Genomic DNA, 23454 nt, shown 5'->3' with positions numbered 1-23454 from the left:
TTGAGCTCAAGCACTAGCATACAGTTTAAAATAATTATAAGATGACGTTTTAAATAGAGTGACCACTTGTCCAACCAGTCAAAGCCAGCGTGGAGTATCCACTAATGTAATTCTAAGGCCTTGTAACAAAGGGAAGCAGAGGATGCATTACTCACCAGGCCCATTTGCCCGATCACCAGCAGAAGTAGACTGACTACCCAATCCCCAGCTTTGGAGGTGTATCAGAGCATCACTTCCTCGGTTAGCATGTCCATATTTGTAGACAGAACCTCCCCTCTTAACTCTGTGTCTCAGACTCAAATTCTAATAATGCCAACTGTTCAGAAGAAAGTAACTTATAGTGGAAAAGTCTCAGAGCATAAGAACATCCTCACAGCCAAGGGTGTATGACCCATGTAACCTTAGTCTGTGTGAGGTTGCTCCTGTCACCCAATAAGTATGTGCTGCCAACCTGCCCGAGAGCATGGACTACGACAACACCCCACCACCACACTATATGTTAGAAGGAAGCCGCCATGATACTACACCACCATGGTATCTCCCAGGGACAACAACCAAGCTGCCGCTGTGGCCTGTGGGAGCTGCGGACAGTGCAGTGAGGGAAGAGCAGTGGAGAGAGAGGTGAGCCTGCCAGCTGGACCATCAGGCGGCCTGCAGCTTGGATGGTTCCCTGGCATTGCCATGGTTCTTGGAGGAGGTACGCAGCAGTGCGCCCTCCTTCTGAGGATATGGCATGCACGGTTGCTTTGGGGGGCCCCCACCTCTGCCCCAACGGTGGGCACCTCTGCTCTCTAGTTGGGGCTGAGGAACTGCCCCTCCTTCTGTGAGACACAAATGATCTCCATGGGGGTGACGAAGAGACCCAGAGACAGGTCCTATCAGGCCTGGAAGGGGGTGAGGGGAGTCCTGGGGGAGCAAAGGGATGACCCCCTCTCCGTCTGGGCACATAGCATGGTGGTGGGGTAGGACCACTGGGTGTTCTTCAGGGCTGTTGGGGTCTGCTCCTGCTTACTGGCCACTGAGGAACAAGTTAGACACGAGTGGCAGCTAGGCAGTGAGTCCCCTTCTTTGCTGTGGTGAACTGGCCATAGATGAACAAATGCTAAGCCAGACAATGCAGGGGTCAGTCAAGAGACATAGTCAAGCATTCCAGTGCTGGCACTGCGATCAAGGGACCTACAGGTCTGGGTCTTCATTAGGGACACCTGGAGCGCCCCTCATTCCCCCTCCTGCATCTTGATGAACTGGTAAGGTTTGGAGAGACATGGATGAGGGACCTCAACGGGTCTAGAATTCCTCTGCCCTGCGGTGTTTCCGCCCTCTTCCTCTTCCTCTCCTCCCCTACCGTCTTGTTCTGTCTGCTTTGGGGGGGGGGGGTAGACTTATGTGCTGGATCCTTCTTTTGCCACCAATGCTGGGCGGTGGAACACATATTGCAGAGGATACTTGATCACCTGGGGCCCGCCTCCCCCCAGACCCAGTTGGCTATCCCTGGTGGCAGTGGAGGAAGATCATTCGCCTGAGAAGCAGCACAACTTCGGACAGTCGGGGAGATACTCTGTGACTGCTTTTTGGTGCTGGCTGCTCATATTGCCCTGAATGGGTAAGCGGGCCTAGATCCTATTTCTGTGACACAGACCAAGGTACAAGCCTAGTAACGGGACACGATAAATCCCCACCGGCACAAACTAAAATGGACCAATTCACAAAGCCCACTGCCAGAACTCAGGAGAATGTCAGTGTACCTATCCCCACGGATGCTCCCACTCTATCTATCAAATTGAAAGTCATTCCCAAGGCATCCAAGTCTTTAAAGAGGTGGTGGAGTCCAAGGTGGATGAGGTCCAAGAGGATGTTTCCCTGCTACGCCAGGACCTTCGCAACACAGCTGGCAGGGTGACGGAGGACAAGGCAGGGTCTCTACAGTGGAGGAGAAAGTGCAGGCTCCTAAACTTCAGGATTCTAAATTGCTCTCCACGACAGCCACACTGGAAGCTCGGGCGGAAGATGCAGAAAACCGATCCCGTAGGAAGAACTTGCATTTTGTTGGTTTTCCAGAGGGGACTGGGACCTCTGGTATTGACGGTCTACTGGAGGAATGACTGCGATCCTATATCCCAGCAGATAAACTGTCTTGGCACTTTGTGATTGAACAAGCACACAGTTCCTTGACTGGGCGGCCGCTGCCTGGGCTCCTACCCCGGACTGTCATTGCACATATCCTTAACCACCGACATAGCAACACCATCCTCTGCAAAGGCAGAAGCCACAAAGACCTGCATTTCCACAGCTCAAAAATGATGATCTTTCTGTACTATACCCGAGCAGTTTAGTAGTGCCGAAGCACCTGCGAGGAGGTCAAACAGAAACAACGTGCTCTACATCTTCAAAACATACTTCTTTTTATGGCTCACTTGAAGATAATATATAATGCCTCAAAGTATTTCTTTGATACCCCAGAAAAGGCCTGGGAGAGGGCAATAGGACGCTGAAAGCTCCACTGTCCAAGGACATTGGGGGGATGAGATCACGGACGGGGGAATCGTATACCCACTCCCCTGTGGCTCCTTAACAATTGGCACCTCAAAGATTGCGACTATGCCGCATATGGAGAGGAAGAAATCAGTCTTCTTTGAACTCAATAGTAATTCTTTCACTTCCAGCAGAACCCCATGGACAGCTAATAGGCCCAATCTTACGGGTGTGATCAAAGGATCCATTAGGAGCAAGGAAGTCCACCACTGAAACAAGTGACAGAAGTAGAGGACCAGATCCTCTCGCTGGAACTACCGGCACTTCATCACCCACCTGGAGAGATCATCGACAACTGATGTTGGCGAGGTCTACTCTGTGACAGGTTTCCTTGATAGAAGCTAAACGATGCTGAAGAGCATCAACCCAACAGGAGTATGAACATAGAGAAAAATCGAGCAAGCTACTATATTGGCTATTCACAAAAGATACAACATTCCTGATTGTCACTCCATCCTAAACTCTTGTTGACGCAGATATGCTAATAGGAAATATCAACAAATGTTTATATGTTTTAATTAACGAAAAGTTCATAGAGAAATTAGTCGTAGAGAAAATAATGTGCACGCGGTCACTTATATGAAAGTTACACTAAAATTAACTAAAAATGTTTGAAATACTTAAAATATATAAGAATAATGTAGTACTATGTCATATTGAGATGTATAACCTATGTTTTGCATTAATATGTAGAATTAACTTAGCTTAGGTCGTGGCCTATTTGCCAGGCCTCATAAATAAGCTGATTTAGTAGAACATGCTGGAGGAAGGTGACAATGCTGACCTGACCCTGAACCACCCTCATGTTAAAGTTGCTTAGCTAGAATTTTCTGTAATGTATCGACGGACAGGAGATGATGAAGTCAAATTGATACAATTATGTGTAGAATAGGCTAAATGTACTTTCACAGGACTTGAACAATGAGAGCACTGACAGAAGAGGAACATGCAACATTTTCAATACCTGAAGAGCCGGATGATGAAAATATAGTACAGTGGACCAATCCATGAACTGAGAAATAAGAAATATTAGAACTCATAGATTTGTAAAATTAATATTATAAGTTAGAGTCATATCTGCTGATTGATTGACCAATTAGGGATTAGGGGGATGGACTGAAAAATTCTAATAAAAAGTCATGACAAAGGGCTAAAACTTCAGAATTTAGCAGATGCGAGGGCAAATGCGAGATGCGGGGGGAGATTTGATGACGTTAGGAGATGTGGTTCGAGATTCTGTCGTTGGGCTTATACTCTTGAGAGCCTAAGGGGTTGCTGATCTATTGATGACCTGAAGACGAAGACTGACTTTGTTACTGACCCATTCCCTGGATAGATAGTTATGATAATGTAACTGATTAACTTTGTGCCTTTTCTTCTAGGTACCAACTGCGCTGTTTTTTAGTTTTTCTCCTAGCTAGACGTTTTCCAAATTCATATTTTTCTAAATTGTTTTTGCATGAAGTCCCACATGCTGATGCTAATCTGGTATAGGAAGGTTCTTTCCTGGGTGACGCGGACAGTGACAAATGATTGACAGATAGATTGCTGAACTCTGCTATTAATGGCGTTATATCCATTTTGTTGGCTTATGCTGAAGCTTTTGAATATATGCTTCCTAAAGTTTTGATTCGATTGTGTTATTGGTGGTCACTAATAAAATAATTCTGAGCTGATTAAATAAAGTTGAGATAGCCAGATGCGTTAGAATTGTAATCAATAGGGAAATAAAATTCTTAAACGCTTTATTGAGTTGTGGTTATTCATGAATGATGGTTATAATTGTTTACTGACTAATAATTCTCTTAGTGGCTACTGATTGATTTACATTGATTATTGATGCCACTGGTCACTACGTGATTAGTATACTCCATGCGATCCAAAAGGTTCATCGGCTTATACGCGTCCCCTTGTAAGTTTACTTATTAAGGACCAGGCGCGTTAGCACTCTCAAGGTGTTCTTCATGAGTGTACGTTTGAAATAGCCCAAACCTTTGCTAAATATGATTGAACCTTCTACATGGAAATGCCCCAATTATCGCAAGAGCTCATGTTACGATTATGAGATGAAATATCTTTGCCCTCAATCCCCAACTCTCTGGCTCGAGACCTCGACCAGATGATCCCGGCCAAAGAAATTAACAAGGCCATACCAAGCCTGACTTCAGGTAAAATGACTGGCCCAGATGAGTTTCCGATCACGTTTTTCAAACGCTATTGATTCCTCTTGCTTCCCCACCTTCTGGCACCCTTAATTTGCTCCTTCCTAAAATAGATGTTGCCATCATTGTCGTACTACCTAAAGCAGACTTATCTGCGGACATGTGCTTCTTGTGTATGCTTATTGCCATTATAAATACAGATATCAAGGTATTTGCCAAGGTACCAGCGACTCGGCTAAATCAGGCCCTACCACTCGGATCAATGCGGGTTCATGCCGAATAGGAGTACCTGCCACTGTATCCGTAGAGTGCAAATCACCCTCTCTCATGTGCACTAGCTTCCCAGCCCCAGGCCTTACACCTGATTGATTTTGAGAAGGCCTTTGATACCACTGTGTGGACCATTCTTTGAGGCGGTACTGAAAAAGGCAGGCTTTGGGCCCCTATTCGATAAGCTCATTGCTCTCCTTTAAACTGCTACCACGCTGACGTCTGAGACAATGGAGTACTATCATCACCTTTTCCTATATGCAGGGGCACCAGACAAGGATGTCCTTTGCTGCCACTGCTCTTTGCTCTTGCAATTAAACCTTTAGCCCGCCTCATTAGATGAGATGCCCACATACGTTAGTGGGTCCAAGATGCCTTGAGATCCTGTGTCTCAATTGGGAGGTCTCAGGACAGCAGGTCAATAGGACCAAGTGCTAATTAATACAGATTACAGGAGATATGAGCGGACACTCTTGGTGCCCCATAATCCTGATACGCTACCCCTCGATTTTAAACCCCCTCAAGCTGGTAATGGGATTTAGATTTCGGCGGACAGGATATTCGTCACTGCTGTGACAGAGTAACCCCTCTGCTGAGTTCTAAATCAGGCCCTTAGTCCCTACAACTGCTATTTGGATCTGGTTACACAAATTACAGCTATGAAGAAGCCCCGACTAGAGCCGGTCACCCTACAGGCGGAATTGTACTATGGGTTAATATATCCCTAAATTGAGTAATTAAAAAATTGGTGATAGATAGCCCGACATTATTTGATTGACAGTCCAGGGGAGGAAAGGGCTAATGGAGAAGTTGGACAACATCTATAACCACTCTATGCAAAAGAATAAGGATTCACCAATGTTTTTTTATTCAATCATATATCCAGCGTTAGAGCTAGACCTCCCTTTCCCTCCTTTTCTTAGCTGGTCTTTAATGTAACATACAAGTTACGAGACTACGTGGACACTTCTACTGATCAAGAGGCTGAAGCAAGAGGCATACAAAAGCTAGATGTTGACCCAATTAAATCATGGACGGAACAGCCATCCAGTTAGCATCCATAACTCTCTTGCATGGACTAGGGGGAAGCAATGGGTGCACTAGGTTTGACGCATACAGATCATACATGTTTTCTAGAGGGGGGAGTAACAGCAGAATAGATCATGTAATCTTGGACATGGAATTATGGGCTTGCCTGTAGACTTTGGCGTAGTACCAAAAACTGATAACGATCATAACTCAGTAAAATTGTCCCTGAGGAATAACATATTTTTCGATTCCACAGCTGAACCCAAGTATTCCAGGATATGCTTAACCCTTGGGAATGATAGAAAATTACTCAAACGGCAAAATCTGACATTCAAAACAGACATTCTAACCCAAATCTGTGATCTATTTATCACCCTCTTAGGCCATTTGCTTAACACCGTATCAGTGAGATCCCATTCATACAACTCCACACTATTTTGTTTGTGGCTTTAAAAAATCCCTTGCATACATGGTTTACCACTTAAATCCCCATTATCCAAGGATAGCATTTGGTTCTCCAACGAAAGTTGAAAGTCAAAATCTTTATTATTCACAGTTGTTTAATCACGTGTCCCAAAAGGGATTGGAGAGGCTTGATCTACATACAAATAAATAGTGTTAACTTCTAGGCACAAATGGATTGCTCTAATTTAGTCTGATCTTCTGGAAGCATTGAAAAGAAAAGACGCATTTGCTTTTTGGCAAGTGATTGCCTAACGCAGCTTTACAATTCATACCCTGCTGTTTTTTTACCTCTAGAGGACACTCATTCACAAAATATAAATCGGCCCGTAGGTCTTGGCACCCATTTTTTTCTCTGGAAGAGAATGTCAAAGCCATAAAATTTCTACATCCTGGTAAAGCGCCCGGGTCCGTTAAGGTTCCTGGGGTTCTGTAACACTCTTAGATTGCAGAATGGGTCCCCTGTGGTTATCTTCTGTTCAAAAGGGCTTTGTTAAAACGTAGCCTTTTCGACTCCTGGTGTGAAGTGGAAATCTTTCTCATTTTTAAGAAGGGCAATAGGAGTTTTCCGGGGAACTATTGCACAATCTGCAGAAAGTATTTGGTCATCAAATACTTGATAAACTACTGGAGTGGATAGCCAAATCCCAGATACACTCTGCCCAGCAAGCAGGCTTTTATTCTAAAGTTAGTACAATAGACCAGATATTCCGTTTTGCCCTAATTATGTGGAATACCTGTTACAAAAGATAAATTGTATGTGGCATTTACAAACCTGAGAGCAGCTATTGTTTTTGCTCTGGAGCAGTACCTGTGGTCTACCCTCAGATCAATGGGTATTCCTTCACACTAACTAAATATCCTTACAAGACTCTACAAAGATAATTACGCAAAATGCGTTGCTGTAGTCAAGAAGAATTCACGGATCGCACTCGTAATGGGAGAGGGGTATGACAGGGGTGTTTACATGCCTCTATTTGTTTTCTTTATATGTAAATTATAAGTTACCTCACTGGATACACACGACTCCCCTAAATTAGAAGGAACCCTCAAGTTCAGCTTTCTTATTTGCGGATGACACTCTTTCGATTTTGAGAACCCCGGTGAGATTGCAGTTCTGCTGCCTCCACGGTCTGAAGATGAATATATCCAAAACCAAGTTTATGATTTTCAACCCCCACAAAACCTACTGGTGTGGATGCATGATGAAGGGCATTTGTCTCCAGAAGGTATATAAAATATTGACTACCTTGAAAGTAGGGTTGACAACACGCATATCTGAAAATCACACATACAAAAAAGTGGGCAATATTGTGAGATAGATCTTCCGCAAGAAGTATAAAACCACAATATCAAGACCGGTTTTGCTGGTAACTGAGGTCTATTGTGCCAAGGTACAAAGTGCATCACACTATGGGGCAGACATTTGGGGAACAGGAAACATCAAAGATTTGACTTGTAAAGAGAATGGCTTTCTAAGATCCCTTTTTAATTTGCCCCAAAGCATTCCCATCATGCACTTAGTCTTTGATATAGGGCTTAGGAGGATTGGGGATCTTGGTGTTGTAAACCCATTATTTTTTGGACCAGGCTGTGGTCATATAGAAAAAGCCTTGAAGAGCTCTTGTTTATCGATAAGGCACACTCTATACCTTGAAGTCACTGTATAAGATCCGGTTATCAGATCATCAGGCTTGATACATTTTGGAATAACCCCTTAACCTTAAAAAGGGACATCTTGAACACTGTAAAATCTACTTTCTGGAGCGATTTCATAGAACAATACCATAGAAATACAAAAGCCAACAGCTTGACAGACAGTTTCCTAAATTATAAACCTGTCTCTGCATTTCAATCATGATTCCATACACACTTTCGATTTTGAAAAGACACTTGACCGCAAAGGATTGGTTACATTTTGGATGATGCCCAGCTCTGGATCTGTTGTATACAAATGAATTGTAATACCAGCCACAACCTGACTTCTGCTTGGGAAGACTGCTAATAGTTTGACAATAACTTTGTAGATACACAATTTGCATTTTATATTTATATCTTGTATCAATACTATATTGTGTATTGTTTTTATGAGTTTTATGAGTTTTATGCCCCTAAAATAAATTAGAAAATTATGATGATGAAGTAAAAACAACTGCATAGGGCACTAAAGAGGCATGCAATCTCTAGGCAAAGTGGTTGCCTGACAGTCCTTTTTAAATATCTTTTTAGTTAGTGCCAAAACTGACTTGTCCATTGCTAGTTCCTGTCAGCAGTAGAACAAGGAGCAAAACAGAAAATCACAAAAAACTGATTAGCAGCCTGGAGTAATTACCAGTGGCACAGATCAATTCACATATTTTATACCTCACTTTTTATCTTTCACAGTGGCTGTGGGAACTTGATAATGAAGGAAATGTATGTGGCTTTTGCGAAGAAGAGACCATGATCTACAAATACATGCTTTCCAATCTAAACAACTTCATCCAGATCACTGATGTGCTGTTGAAGAATTGTAAAACACACTGGTGTGCAATGTTTTCCCAGAGGGCTGAAGTCCTGAACTTAGGCCAGAAGCACACAACTGCTTTAGAACTACAGAAACTGCTGGAATTGCATTCTGCATAAAACTGGGAAATCCTCGTGAGATAAAGGGGATTTTCTTGACCCCCACCAGTTTCTGTAAATACACATGGGACAAGTTTATTTACTGGATATACCTTGTAAATGTTTATAGAACCAGCTATACTATTAAACAACCAATAGCTGTACATAAACTATTTTAACCCAGCCATTGCCCTTAGAGATTTTAATTTTGTTGGTCTTACTTTTTTCAGTTAACTTCTGTGTGGACAAAATAAGTTCTTTGTTTACAACTATAGTGTTGTCCCATTATTTTAAAACAGCACAATTACACACATTTATGTTAAAACTTCTTTGCTGGTCAGAAAAAGCAACAGAAGGCCTTGGGTCTGATCACTGCAAAGAGGGATGATATAGTAAAACAGAAAGCAGGATACCCTCCAGACAAGGCAACATGGTTACGCAGAATGGACTGCTACACTTTGACAAATAAACTGATATACTGCAATAGGAAATGCACACAAAATACAACAAATGGGGCAAGTGAAAGAGGTACATGCTATTCAATCACCACTCCTTCTCAAGGAAGACTGGATTGTATTATCCTTTAATCACCAACATTGTCTGTGAAATCCCCTAAAACTGATGAGGGTGGAATGTGCACTCTTCTCTGCCACTAGTGTTCTTTGCACAAAAATGAAAACACAATTAAAAGATTCTTAATAATAATATTTAAAAACCTCTAACAATTGGGTTTTGGTATGTCCAACACAAACATGATGCTACAAATTAAAGCAAAAAGGACTTTAACATTTTTAAACCTCCACACCAGAATCTGTAACCTAAATACATTTTTCAAGATAGAGATCTGGTTTCAATAAAAATCACATGTAATCAGTTTTACTAGGGAACAGTAGCTCTTCAGGTGACTTCTCTGTCAGGGCTTCGAGTTTGCTTTTAGATGTTTGTTTGGCTCTACAGGATGTGAACATTTTCACAGCTTCAGAGTTTGCAGTTTTGGGCCTCCTTCATTACATTCACTATTTTAAGCCTCATAGTAGGATTCAATGTTCTCAGGGTTGACCTTAGAGCTTGAATCCTGACACTTCAATCCAATACTGTTCAAATGACTAGTCAACTTCCTCCTCTTCTCACCTAATTTATTCATAGCTTCAAGTCCTCACTTTCCTCCCTTCAACAGCTTTGAAACGTTTAGGATGATTGCTGTGCCTCGCTGTGCCCTAAAGAAAATGCTTAGTACATTCCTAGTGCCTGTGTAATCAGCAAATGTGTTATGTTAACCAGGACCAAACCAGCAAGAAGTCCTCTCAAATATTGTTTCTTGTAATGTATGCAACCTCAAAGTCTCCGGTCCACTAATATCAGACCAAAATGGCATCCAAGAATTAAATTTTTAAGCAAACTCTCCAGGATTTCCTCGTGCTCGAAGCACAAATATAGATGTCTTTGAAGGAATACCTTTCACATTGGCCTACTCTTGTTTTCCTTTCACAAACTGTATGGGTGTGTTCTGAAGAACATAAGATAATCAGTGTGAATTGTGACTTTAACAAAAAATAATTTGTGTATTGCAGATTTCTATTTATTAAGGAAGAATGATTAAATGCTAGGCTTTAAAGTATGTTTAGTTGCATGAATGTAGGTAGTTAGGTAAAGTCAATTTATCTGCATATGTGGCTATCACGTTCCTCAGAAAACTGACATTCTGGAGCACAAGTAATCTTGTACTAATCTTCCATCGGCTTGAAGGATCTCTTAGTCGTACTCAGCTATTTTGCTAAGAGCAACTGCAATTTCTTTTTCTGTACCCCATGTCTGCCCTTTTCACTGAATGATGAAAAAGGGAAAGTGTGTTTCCCAGTTTCATCCATGCTGGAATCTTAACTTTTTAAAAAAATGTTCCACTCCTGGAGTCCTGTTTTCCCATTTTATGCGTTCTCCTCTGGCCCACTCTACCTCACAAATGTTTATTAGAATAGTTGCCTTATTGTCGTAACCTGTAATATTTGTGTTGTCCCTTCTAGCTTTGTGGCTGACTCAATATCCAGTTTCTGAAAATGGATGGCCAAGACATCACTCTAAGGACAGCAGGAAGCACAAAGCTTAGTTGCAAAACATACAAGACTTGAAAGACGCTGCAAAGCATAACAAATTACCTGCTGTGTAGTTTGTTGTTTTTGTTACTGATTCCTGGGCTTCGGATATGGCCTTCAAAATCAAATTTTTATTGGCTTGCTTGCAAGGTGGTAAAGTAGGTCTAAAAACAGAAGTATGTAAAAGACATAAGATTAATAAAACAAAAACATTCTCAAGGTAATAGTGATATGACTCCCTCTAGCAATACGTTTGGGATATTCGGCCTGTTTCTTCATACTTCGTGATGGAACTAACTAAGAGAGAGATTTAAAACATTCTCTACTAATGGGCTGCAAAAAAATAACTATTTACCTTTAGTAACCTTTCTTCTCATCCATATGTAGTGTAAGGAAATGCCTCCTTGGCATGGTTACCCCCTGACTTTTTGCCTTTGCTGATGCTATGTTTTGAATTGAAAGTGTGCTGAGGCCTGCTAACCAGGCCCCAGCACCAGTGTTCTTTCCCTAACCTGTACTTTTGTATCCACAATTGGCACACCCTGGCATCCAGGTAAGTCCCTTGTAACTGGTACCTCTGGTACCAAGGGCCCTGATGCCAGGGAAGGTCTCTAAGGGCTGCAGCATGTCTTATGCCACCCTGGAGACCCCTCACTCAGCACAGACACACTGCTTGCCAGCTTGTGTGTGCTGGTGAGAACAAAATGAGTAAGTCGACATGGCACTCCCCTCAGGGTGCCATGCCAGCCTCTCACTGCCTATGCCAGTATAGATAAGTCACCCCTCTAGCAGGCCTTACAGCCCTAAGGCAGGGTGCACTATACCATAGGTGAGGGAACCAGTGCATGAGCACTGTGCCCCTACAGTGTCTAAGCCAAACCGTAGACATTGTAAGTGCAGGGTAGCCATAAGAGTATATGGTCTGGGAGTTTATCAAACACGAACTCCACAGCACCATAATGGCTACACTGAAAACTGGGAAGTTTGGTATCAAACTTCTCAGCACAATAAATGCACACTGATGCCAGTGTACATTTTATTGTGAAATACACCCCAGAGGGCACCTTAGAGGTGCCCCCTGAAACCTTAACCGACTATCTGTGTAGGCTGACTGGTTCCAGCAGCCTGCCACAACCGAGACATGTTGCTGGCCTAATGGGGAGAGTGCCTTTGTCACTCTGAGGCCAGTAACAAAGCCTGCACTGGGTGGAGATGCTAACACCTCCCCCAGGCAGGAGCTGTAACACCTGGCGGTGAGCCTCAAAGGATCACCCCCTTTGTTCCAGCACCACAGGGCACTCCAGCTAGTGGATTTGCCCACCCCCTCCGGCCACGGCCCCACTTTTGGCGGCAAGGCCGGAGGAAATAATGAGAAAAACAAGGAGGAGTCACTGCCCAGTCAGGACAGCCCCTAAGGTGTCCTGAGCTGAAGTGACTAACTTTTAGAAATCCTCCATCTTGCAGATGGAGGATTCCCCCAATAGGGATAGGATTGTGACCCCCTCCCCTTGGGAGGAGGCACAAAGAGGGTGTACCCACCCTCAGGGCTAGTAGCCATTGGCTACTAACCCCCTAGACCTAAACACGCCCTTAAATTTAGTATTTAAGGGCTTCCCTGAACCTAAAGATTTAGATTCCTGCAACTTACAAGAAGAAGAGGACTGCTGAGCTAAAAACCCCTGCAGAAGAAGAAAGAAGACACCAACTGCTTTGGCCCCAGTCCTACCGGCCTGTCTCCTGCCTTCCAAAGAAACCTGCTCCAGCGACGCTTTCCCAAGGACCAGCGACCTCTGAATCCTCAGAGGACTGCCTTGCTTCAAGAAAGACAAGAAACTCCCGAGGACAGCGGCACTGCTCCAAAAAGACTGCAACTTTGTTACAGAGGAGCAGATTTAAAGATCCCTGCAAATCCCCGCAAGAAGCGTGAGACTTGCAACACTGCACCCGGCGACCCCGACTCGACTGGTGGAGAACCAACACCTCAGGGAGGACCCTCCAGCGACTCCGAGACCGTGAGTAACCAAAGTTGTCCCCCCTGAGCCCCCACAGTGACGCCTGCAGAGGGAATCCCGAGGCTCCCCCTGACCGCGACTGTCTGACTCTAAAATCCCAACGGCTGGAAAAGACCCTGCACCCGCAGCCCCCAGCACCTGAAGGAACGGAACTTCAGTGCAGGAGTGACCCCCAGGAGGCCCTCTCCCTTGCCTAGGTGGTGGTTACCCCGAGGAGCCCCCCCCTTGCCTGCCTGCACCGCTGAAGAGACCCCTTGGTCTCCCATTGAAACCTACAGAGAACCCAACGCTTGTTTGCACACTGCACCCGGCCGCCCACGCACTGCTGAGGGTGTACTTTCTGTGTGGACTTGTGCCCCCCCCGGTGCCCTACAAAACCCCCCTGGTCTGCCCTCCGAAGACGCGGGTACTTACCTGCTGGCAGACTGGAACCGGGGCACCCCCTTCTCTCCATTGAAGCCTATGTGTTTTGGGCACCTCTTTGACCTCTGCACCTGACCGGCCCTGAGCTGCTGGTGTGGTAACTTTGGGGATGCTCTGAACCCACAACGGTGTGCTACCTTGGACCCAAAACTGAAACCTGTAGGTGATTTACTTACCTGCTAAAACTAACATTACTTTACCTCCCCCAGGAACTGTGAAAATTGCACTGTGTCCACTTTTAAAACAGCTATTTGTGTTTTATGTGAAAAGTATATATGATACTGTAATTATTCAAAGTTCCTAAAGTACTTATCTGCAATACCTTTCAAATGAGATATTACATGTAGAATTTGAACCTGTGGTTCTTAAAATAAACTAAGAAAATATATTTTTCTATAACAAAACCTATTGGCTGGATTTGTCTCTGAGTGTGTGTTCCTCATTTATTGCCTGTGTGTATGTACAACAAATGCTCAACACTACTCCTTTGATAAGCCTACTGCTCGACCACACTACCACAAAATAGAGCATTAGTATTATCTCTTTTTGCCACTATCTTACCTCTAAGGGGAACCCTTGGACTCTGTGCATGCTATTCCTTACTTTGAAATAGCACATACAGAGCCAACTTCCCACATGTAGTCTCCCAAAAAATCTTTTATTAGCCCCTTTACCAGAAACAAGGCTGGATCCAGAAATGTCTCTAGCAATACTGCTATGCAAGGGTGATGACGGTGCAAGTTGAATGTTTCAAAGAGACAAAGAGGCTCCACAGAAGTCATCACAGGTGTTAATGACTTTAATACTACCATTGTTGTTTTGGCACTGGCAAACATATGTGGGACATTAAAGGCAATGCCAAACAACAAAAAGCAAATAAAAAAGCAATCAAGCACTGCAGAAGGCTGACAGGAGAGAGGGCTGAATGGCAAGTACTTTATGTAAAATTACCTTTCTGACAAAATTAAATGAGAAGCCATGCAGAGGCAGCCTTTTGAGTGTTGTCTGCTTGCATTAGCCTCTCTTCTACGCTACATGGTACAGCTGCACTAGTGGAGGGGGAATGTTGCATATGTCCAGGCAGGGGACACTAGATCAGATGAAAGTTACAGTAGCAGCAGAAGGCTACTGCTGCTGGGTACCAATCTTCTCAGTGGCAGTCTTGTGTCTTAGGCGCTGGCAAAAATAGAAACAAAACATCTCTTATTTTGCTATTGTTACTTAGGAAGGTTTGCCAGTCAAGCTCATCAGAAGGGATGAAGTTGCTGGCTACACAAGACTACACAAAGCAAAAGTCATCAGTGCAACGAAAATAGACATCTTAGGTTGCTGAATGGGTTGCATCTGCACCTGTGCCCTGAGTATAATTGTAATTGAAAAAAAAAAAGAAAGGAAGGGTGGCGTGTTCAGAAAGAACAAAGACAGTTACAGAAACAGGCATTTGTAATGGAATAGGTGTCCCATTTGCTTGAGTTAGAACATTGTAAAGTCATAACTGGACTTTTCTTGCCACATAAATTGGTCAACCCTGCCTCATAATCTAGTCTTTTCCTGCCATATAATTCCAGTGGCCCTGCATGTAAATAAAGCACTTCCATTTATCTTCTTCCTCTATCTGCAGAAAAAATGGAAATGTTGCCACTTAGCATTCTAATTTAAATCTGCCATGCTAATTCCAATAGAATACCACTCCACCATAAGAGTTGCTGACTGGCTAACACAATTACCCCAAAAAAAGACACAAAACAGCCAGAGAGGAGAAATAAACTAGAAGGGTCACCCAAACATATCATGTTCAAACAGTCATAGTGTAATAAGGATGTTAATTTGGCCTGAATCATGGTCATAATTGTAAGGAGAGATTATTAAAACACATACAATTATAATATAAACATTTGGCAATAGACTGTAATGCTCAATACAGCCCTGAGAGGGCACCATATCAAAAATAAAATTTGTAAGAAACATGGTCATGTAATCATATTGTTAGACCCTAGAGGGCATAACCCCATAAATAAAATAGGAGAAAGTAATGCAGTATAACCATATACCTAGTCCCTATAGAGTGTTTTTTTTAGGGCTAGCAGGACTACTGCAATATCATCACTAACAAGACCTTTGAAACAAAACTTCTCCCAGCAGTAAAAACAAACCTTCTAGCCACAAGAAAGCTTAAAAGACACTGAATGGTGGGACGGGTTATTATTTTGGGCTCCCCACTAACCTAGTTTGGGGACGTAGAGATGATGTAGACAGAAAGAGCGTTTTGAAGGCGGTCCCATGGTCCTAGAACCACCACAGGCTGAGTTATAAGCAAACGTTTTGTAAAAGTAATGCCCTGCAAAGCATTATGTGGCGACATTTTGTGCCTCAAATATTCTAGTATGCTGACTGCAATGCTCAAACCAGTCCATAGAGGACACCACAATAAAAGTAGCATTTGGAAGAAACATGGTCATGTAACCATACAGTCAGTCCTTAGAGAGCATAACCACATGAAAAAAGAAAGGAAAAAAGTAATGCAGTATAACCATAGATTTAGCCCCTAGAGGGTGTAGTGCATTACACATGTTCAAGGCTAAGAGGCCTATTGCAATGATATTACAAAGAAGGCCTATAAACCATAACTTCTCTCAGCTGTAAAACAAAAGTTCCAGCCAGGAGAAAGCCTAAAAAGATAATGAATGGTGGTAGTGCAGCATGTTGCGGCCGTCAGAGCTCTGCAGTCGGTGATGGATGATGGTGCTTTAGTAGATTTGTGGAGGGTAAGGCATGGTGCCGCTAGAGAGGGCACGTGTGTTAACTATGTGGCACGAGGGATTTGGAGCTCTGGACTTGTTCTGTGGAGCACCTGTCTCGCACTCTGTCAGACCAATCGCCGGTTTGGCTGGTGCTGGAGGTACCCTGTGGGTTGGAGAGCACTTTTTAGTGGCGGCTGCCGCACAGGCCACCTCGGGACAGGGTATTCCGCGAGCAAATTCGTGAGGCCGTGCTCCACTTCTTTGCTGACAATTGTGGGTCTGTGAGCTCAGCTGGTACTTTGTGGGAGGCATTCATGGTGGTCATTCGTGGAGTGTGCCTCTCAAAGCAGCACGGTGTGCTGAAGGCGCTGCGCCACGAGCTGGCGGATCTGGAGGGGCAGATAGCGGATCTGGAGCGGACTGGTGGCGGACTGGTCCGATGCGGAACTTGCGGAGCTGCGACGTGCAGTGTCCTTGTATGAGGAGGCCTCTCTCTCCAGGAGATTTGCTTCTTGGGACGGTACGCCTGGGCGCGGCGATATGGTGAGGGGGAGAGGGCTGGCCGCACGTTGGCGAACATGCCGCGCATACCATGGGCGAGTAGCTATGTTACTGAGATTGACTGCCCGGGGTGGGGGGGGGGGGGGGGGGGGGGGGGTTGACCTGTGGTCGGGACAAGGGATGTTATGCAGGCTTTCACCCAATTTTTTGTGAGTTTGTATATGGAGCCGATGGAGTTAGACGCTGCTGCTGCTCAGGCTTATTTCTCTGATATTGCTCTCCTCTGGTTTGACGATGCTCATCGCATTTATTTTGACACCCCTTTTTCAGAGGAAGAGGTTGTTGCGGCGATTGGTAGTTTGCAGAGTGACAAATCACCAGGGCTGGACAGTTTGACTCCTGCGTTTTATAAAGAGTACTCCGATATTTTTGCACCTTATCTCTTAGAGGTGTATGGGGAGTCACTAGAGACCGGGATTCTTCCAGCCCCACTTTGTGAGGCCTTAATTGTCACGATACCCAAACCTGGTGAGGACCCGCACAGCTGTGACTCGTACCGTCCGCTTTCTGTGATTAATATTGTTATTGTCCAAAATGATTGCAGCATGGTTGCAGCCCTTGCTTCCGAAGCTGGTGCTTCCGGATCAGTCTGGGTTTAGATCCACATCCCATAATCTGCGCACATTTTTTGCAGTGGTGGGCACTATGGGGGGTCGCGGAGGAAGTGGCTGCGGTGTTCTTGGTTGCTGCTAAAGCCTTTGATTCTCTGGCATGGGACTACATGTTTGCGTTGCTCGCTAGAGTGGGACTGAGTGCGCGCTTTGTGAAATTGATCCGATTGCTGTATTCGTCCCCCATCACCAGGCTGCGTCCAAATGGGCCTATTTCTGACTCTTTCCCGGTCGCCCACGGAACTCGCCAGGGGTGTCCTCTGTCCCTGTTACTTTTTGCCGTGGCAATGGAGCCTCTTGCAGCATGGCTGCGCCTGCACCATAGTGATAAGGGTATGCCGTTCAGGCAGCGGTCTATTCTGATATCCATGTATGCGGACGATATTGCGCTGTATGTTCGTGAGCCGCGCAACAATCTGGACGTTCTGTTGGATGAAATAGTACGCTTTGGTTCCTTTTCTGGGATTAAGATTAATTGGTCCAAGTCTGTGGTGCCGCCTTTATCCGCGGGGTGGCGAATTTCCCCTCTCGGTACCCAATTGAATGGGCGGATGGTCCTGTTCGGTACTTGGGGGTCTGGCTGAGCTGCAATGTGGAAACCCTCTGGCTGACTAATTATGGTAAGGCACTATCGTGGTTGGAGGGGAAAGTTGAGGCATGGCGCTCGTTACCGCTCTCGCTGTTAGGGCGTATTGCCATTGCGAAAATGGTGATATTGCCAAAGTCTCTGTATCTGTTTGTTAACCTCCCGCTCCCACTCCCGGCAAGCTTTCTGCAACATCTCCGTTCTGCTCTAATACAATTGGTTTGGGCCGGTGGGCAACCTCGTATTGCCTGTGAGAAGCTGACGTTACCATTTGAGCTGGGTGGCCTTGCTGTCCCGGATCTGGAGCTATACTATTATTGTGCTCAGGCGCACTTTGCGTATTACTGGTTGCAGCCGGTCCGTTATCTGCCGCATCTTGACCTGGAAAGTGATTCGGTGTGGCCGGACGATTTGACCCGAGTCCTGGGTAATCCCTCCCGGCCTCGAGGTGCTGATGCGGTGGCGTGCACCGCTCGGGCCTGGATGGCGCTGCTGCGAGCTCTGCCTTCGCTCCTTCGCTGCCTGTTCTTTCGGTTGAGGATCTTGAGATGTTCCGCGATAGGCAGCTGCGTGACTTTCTCCGGAATTCAAGTTTAACTGAAGTGGGGGACTGGTTTGTTGACGGGCGATTGATCTCCCCTGGAGAAGCGCTAGAGGATGGACACGCTACAGCGTTGCAGCGGCTATACGTGTTGCATGTCTGCGCAATGCTGCAAGCGCGATTCTCTGGTCTTACAGACCCACTAGTGGAGTGTCAAGCCTTGGAGGTGCTGTGCCGCGCTCAGACGCCGCATAAACTTATTCCCAAACTGTATAATTGTGTTCAGGAGCGTAGGGGTGACCTAGGTGCATCGGCCAGAATGTGATGGGAGGTGGACGTGGGTGTGCCTATATCTGACCAGGCATGGCAAAGATGCTGTGCGCACATGAGAGCTCTGTCACCCAACTACAGGCTCCGCCTGATCCACTTCAAATTTCTGCACCGCCTATATTATACTCCTAGCGGTCTCTGCTCGATGGGCCTGCGTGCGGACGCATGTTGTGAGCGGTGCCGTGCGCCCGATGCTGGTTTTTTGCATCTTGCGTGGGAGTGTGCCGAGGTGCATGCTTTCTGGGTGGAGGTCATGAGGATGTTGAGGAAATGACCGGGTTGGAGCTGCCCTTTTCCCCAAGACTGGCGTTGCTTGGATGTGTGGATGAAGTGCGGCAAACTCATAGACAGCTGGTGGGCCTTCTCTTGCTGCTAGCTAAGAGTAGAGTGGTGATGTGCTGGGGTTGGGGTCGGGCCCCTCGTAGATCTGACTGGCTGCGCGATACCTCCTTTTGTCAGGAGCAGCTGATGATTTTTTGGGAGCTGACACCGGAGGGTTCCCGGCCAAGGGATATCTGGGTTCTGCTGCGCTCCTTCTTGGATGCCTTATAATATGGCTGTGTTAGCATTGCATGATAGCCTATGAGTCTAGGAGTTTTGTGCGCCTTCGCTCTTCTCTCAGGGAGTGGGAAGAGTGACACTGGTCGTTGTATGTGCTTGTGAGTTTTCCCTCTGCCTGCCCTCTTTTCCTTTCTTTTCCTTTCATTCTTCCTATTCCCGTGTTTTGCATTCAGTTTTTAGCCCGATGGACTAGTTGTGAACCACCCTGAGCTCAGACTGTAGCGGTTATGTTTACCTAGCCGAGACTGGGGCCCCTAATGATGTGTGGGGGAGCCTTGATCAGCGCATCGATTAGTGAATTATTTGCGTTTTTTCTTAACAGGTGGGGCCCAGGGACTGTACGGGGCTTGGATTTTATATTCTCGTGTATTTAGCTCTGCGGGTTGTTCTGTTTCTGTATTGTTGTATGTTGTCTTTCTCTAATATACAATAAATAAACTATTAAAAAAAAAAAAAAAAAGATAATGAATGGTGGTAGGGGTTATTATTTTGAAGTCCCCACTGTCAGAGTGTGGGGTCCCACTGATGATGTAGACAGAAAGAGCGCAATGTGGTCATTGTTTTGTAGGTGGTCCCATTTTCCTAGGACAGAGTTATGAGAAAACATGTTTTGTGAAAGTAAAGCATTATGGGGCAAGTTTCCTGAATGCTGTGATTATTGTAGTATCGGCTCTCCTGCGTGCCGGGAGAGCCATTTTCGTTTTGATGATTTCTGTGTTTTTTATTTTTTTATTGTTGTCCTCATTCAGCCCCGCTTACTGAGCCACCTCTTAGTTCCTGTAACCTTTTCGCCCTCTTGACTAAGAAGAGAGACTCAAGTCAGGGGATGCACCTTTGTATCTCCCGGTCTGCCTAAGCAAACCTGCCGAGGCGTCAAACGGTGCTTAATCATTGGACTGGAGCAAAAAAAAAAAAAAAAAAAACTAAGTCAGTTTCACATGGATACAAAGAAGCAGAACTTAGCAGGGGAACAGATTTAGGCTACTCCCTGCCAATTTAATAATGATTACCACATTTCTACGTTCCTCTTAGAGCCCTGCACATGTAGGTCCATATTCGCCGCACGGAGAGCTGCCTTCAACCAGTCTGTATAGCTCAGAGGGTGCTCCTTCAACCAGTTTTTACAGATTTCATTCCGGCCCAGCACAATTACATAGAACAAAAATGAACGATTAGTTTTGTTCACCCTTTTCCATATCCCCTCATCCTGAAGCTGCCCAAATATAATTAATGGGAGTGATACATTAATTTTCCAGCCTAACATAAATGATAATGCCCTAAAAACCTCCTCCCAAAACAACCGGATAGCGGGACAGTCCCAGAACATGTGTATATCCGTTGCTCCTAACCGCCACATTTCGGACATTTGATCACCTCCCCCTTCTTAAATTTGGCCAGTTTTGCCGGAGATATATATGCTCTATGTAGAGTATAAAGATGGTTTTTCCTTAATGGGGCCGGCTTCACTACTTCATACAATGTCGCAAACGACTTCTTCCACCATAACCCTATCTTGTCGCCTAACATTACCTTGCCCCATAACTTGCTTGGTAGGGCAAAATCCTCATCCAGAGTTTCTAATATTTCCCAATACCAAACCGCCAACCTCTTCACCGGAGCCGAGTCCGCCAGATCTAAAAAAGACTCCTCCAGAGCATTTACCACTCCCAATCCCCCCTTAATTTATTTTTCCCACTGTCTTATCTGTAAATATTTTAACCTGGACAGAGAACCGTCCGTTATTCTTACCAATTCATCCCAAAGGAGTAAAGTACCATCTCGCCCAAGCTCCCCCCACCTTTCCACACCTGCCCTTTTAAGTGGTAATGCGAGGATATCTTGACAGCATTCTGGGGTGCCCGGGGAATCCCAGATAGGGGCCTGATAGCTATAATAATGTACACCTAACCGCCGTCTCAACTGGTACCAGCTCCTTGCCATTCCTTGCAGCACTTTTAGTTTAACTTTTTTGAAGAATTTAGGGTCACCGAATTTAAATAGAAAAGACTGCAAGCCCCCTTTTTCAGATAACACCATAGCCTTATACATTCTGCCCACTGCTGAACCGTCTGGGGATAAAAACAACATCCTTGAGTTTTTGAACAAGAAAGCCCACGCATAATATGTCAAATCAGGAAGAGCCAGTCCTCCTTTTTCCCTTCTTCTGCGTAGTTTTTTCCATGATATCCTCGGCCCCTTTGAGTTCCAAATGAAACTACTTATTGCTTGTTGCATTTTATCTAGGTGTCCCTTGTGCGTTGCCAAGGGTATAGCTGAAAACACAAAATTCCATTTGGGCAGAATAAACATCTTAATTAGATTTATCCTCCCGAGAATCGTCAAAGGGAGATATGCCCATTTTTGTAGCATAACTTTACATTCCACTAATAACTTTCGAGCATTCCTTTCCGCTAAGTCCTTCAAATTTTGGGTCACTAAAATGCCCAGGTACCGTATTTCCTGCTTATTTGCTATTGACCCTACTTCCATATTCCACTGCATAGTTTCTGTTTTCCCCACATTAATCCGGTACCCTGATATCCTTCCAAATTGTTCAGCCAGATCTTTAACTGTGTTAAAGGTTAGAGTCAGTTTATTAGTATATATTAGTAAGTTGTCTGCATATAAAGAAATGTTCTTTTCCCAGCCATTGCAGCGAAAGGGCGAGATAAGAGGATTTTGTCTTATTTTTTTTCTAGCAAACGGCTCAATATACAGATTGAACAATACAGGCGACAGGGGGCAACCCTGCCTCGTACCTCTTGAAATTGTAATAGGGCCCGTAAGTTTACCGTTCACCAAGATCTTAGCACAAGGGGATGTATACATCCGGTCAATAACCCCACAAAACTTGGATCCTAAATTGGCCCGCCTGAAGACCGATTTCAAAAAATTCCAATTTACTTGGTCGAAAGCCTTCATTGCATCTAAGATAATAATTGCCAATGGTGACCCAAACGTTGTGGCCATATCTATTGCCCCGATCAGTTCGAAAGTTAATTCATGCAAATATCTGCCTTTAGAAAAGCCTTTTTGCTCGGGGTGCACTAAATTATTCGCTATCTTACTCAGCCTATCCACTAGAATCTTAGCTAGCACTTTATAATCGCTGTTCAGCAATGATATAGGCCTGTATGAGGCACATTTCGCTGGATTTTTATCCGGTTTCAAAATTAAGGAGATCACAGCTTCATTCCACGAAAAAAGAATATCATTGCCAAATTCCAGGATCCCCCCCAAACAATTTGTTCAATACTTGGATAATTGAGTCCCCTAATACCTTATAAACTTCCACTGGAATACCATCCGGGCCCGGCGCCGTCCCCGACTTACTACTAGTCAGGGTTCTCCTAATTTCCTCAGCCGTAATTGGAGCATTCAGTGCTTCCTTCTCCTGCGACGATAAACCTGAAAATATATCAGCCCCCATCCAATCCGTTACCATACCTTCATCCACCTCTAGCCCCTCCGAATACAGTTGTGAAAAAAAGTTTCGAAAAGCAGATTCTATTGCCGCCTCATCCGTTCTTTTTTCCCCTGAATGCTCCATTTCAACCTCCTTGATGTAGTTCCTAACACGATCAGCTTTGCCTTTCCAGGCTAACAACTTCCCCGCATTTTCCCCGTATTCGAAATGGGCCAATTTGCTTGCTTCCCATTTGCTTTGGATTCTTCCCTGTAGTATCTTCTCCAACTGACTTCTCAACCCATCCCAGCTGGCCCTCAAAGCCTCCGTCTCCCCTGCTTCAATTATTTCAACTTTATATTTTCGCATTTCCTGCTCCAGCGCATAAATCTCATCTTTCTGCCGTTTATGTTTCTGGATGGAACAACTCCTTAATTCCCCGCGAATGACCGCTTTAAACGTGTCCCATACTACAGATAAAGGGGCGGAGCCCAAGTTTACACTAAAAAAGAATTTGGCTTCCTTACGCAGCT

At 44.8% G+C, this 23454-nt stretch overlaps 1 protein-coding gene across 7 annotated transcripts in view; it reads right to left on the bottom strand.

Moving 5' to 3' along the window:
• Nucleotides 1-23454, bottom strand: part of ZC3H14 (zinc finger CCCH-type containing 14) — a 223213-nt gene that overhangs the window by 107155 nt on the left and 92604 nt on the right. For all 7 annotated transcript variants that reach the window (XM_069208142.1, XM_069208145.1, XM_069208146.1 and 4 more), the window contains exon 8: nucleotides 11213-11313. In XM_069208142.1, coding sequence (XP_069064243.1) covers nucleotides 11213-11313 — 101 coding nt within the window. The remainder of the gene's footprint in view (nucleotides 1-11212; nucleotides 11314-23454) is intronic.

This window comes from Pleurodeles waltl, chromosome 9 (assembly GCF_031143425.1).
Source record: "Pleurodeles waltl isolate 20211129_DDA chromosome 9, aPleWal1.hap1.20221129, whole genome shotgun sequence".
Taxonomy (NCBI): Eukaryota; Metazoa; Chordata; class Amphibia; order Caudata; family Salamandridae; genus Pleurodeles; species Pleurodeles waltl.
This window is presented reverse-complemented; position numbering and strand designations above follow the sequence as displayed.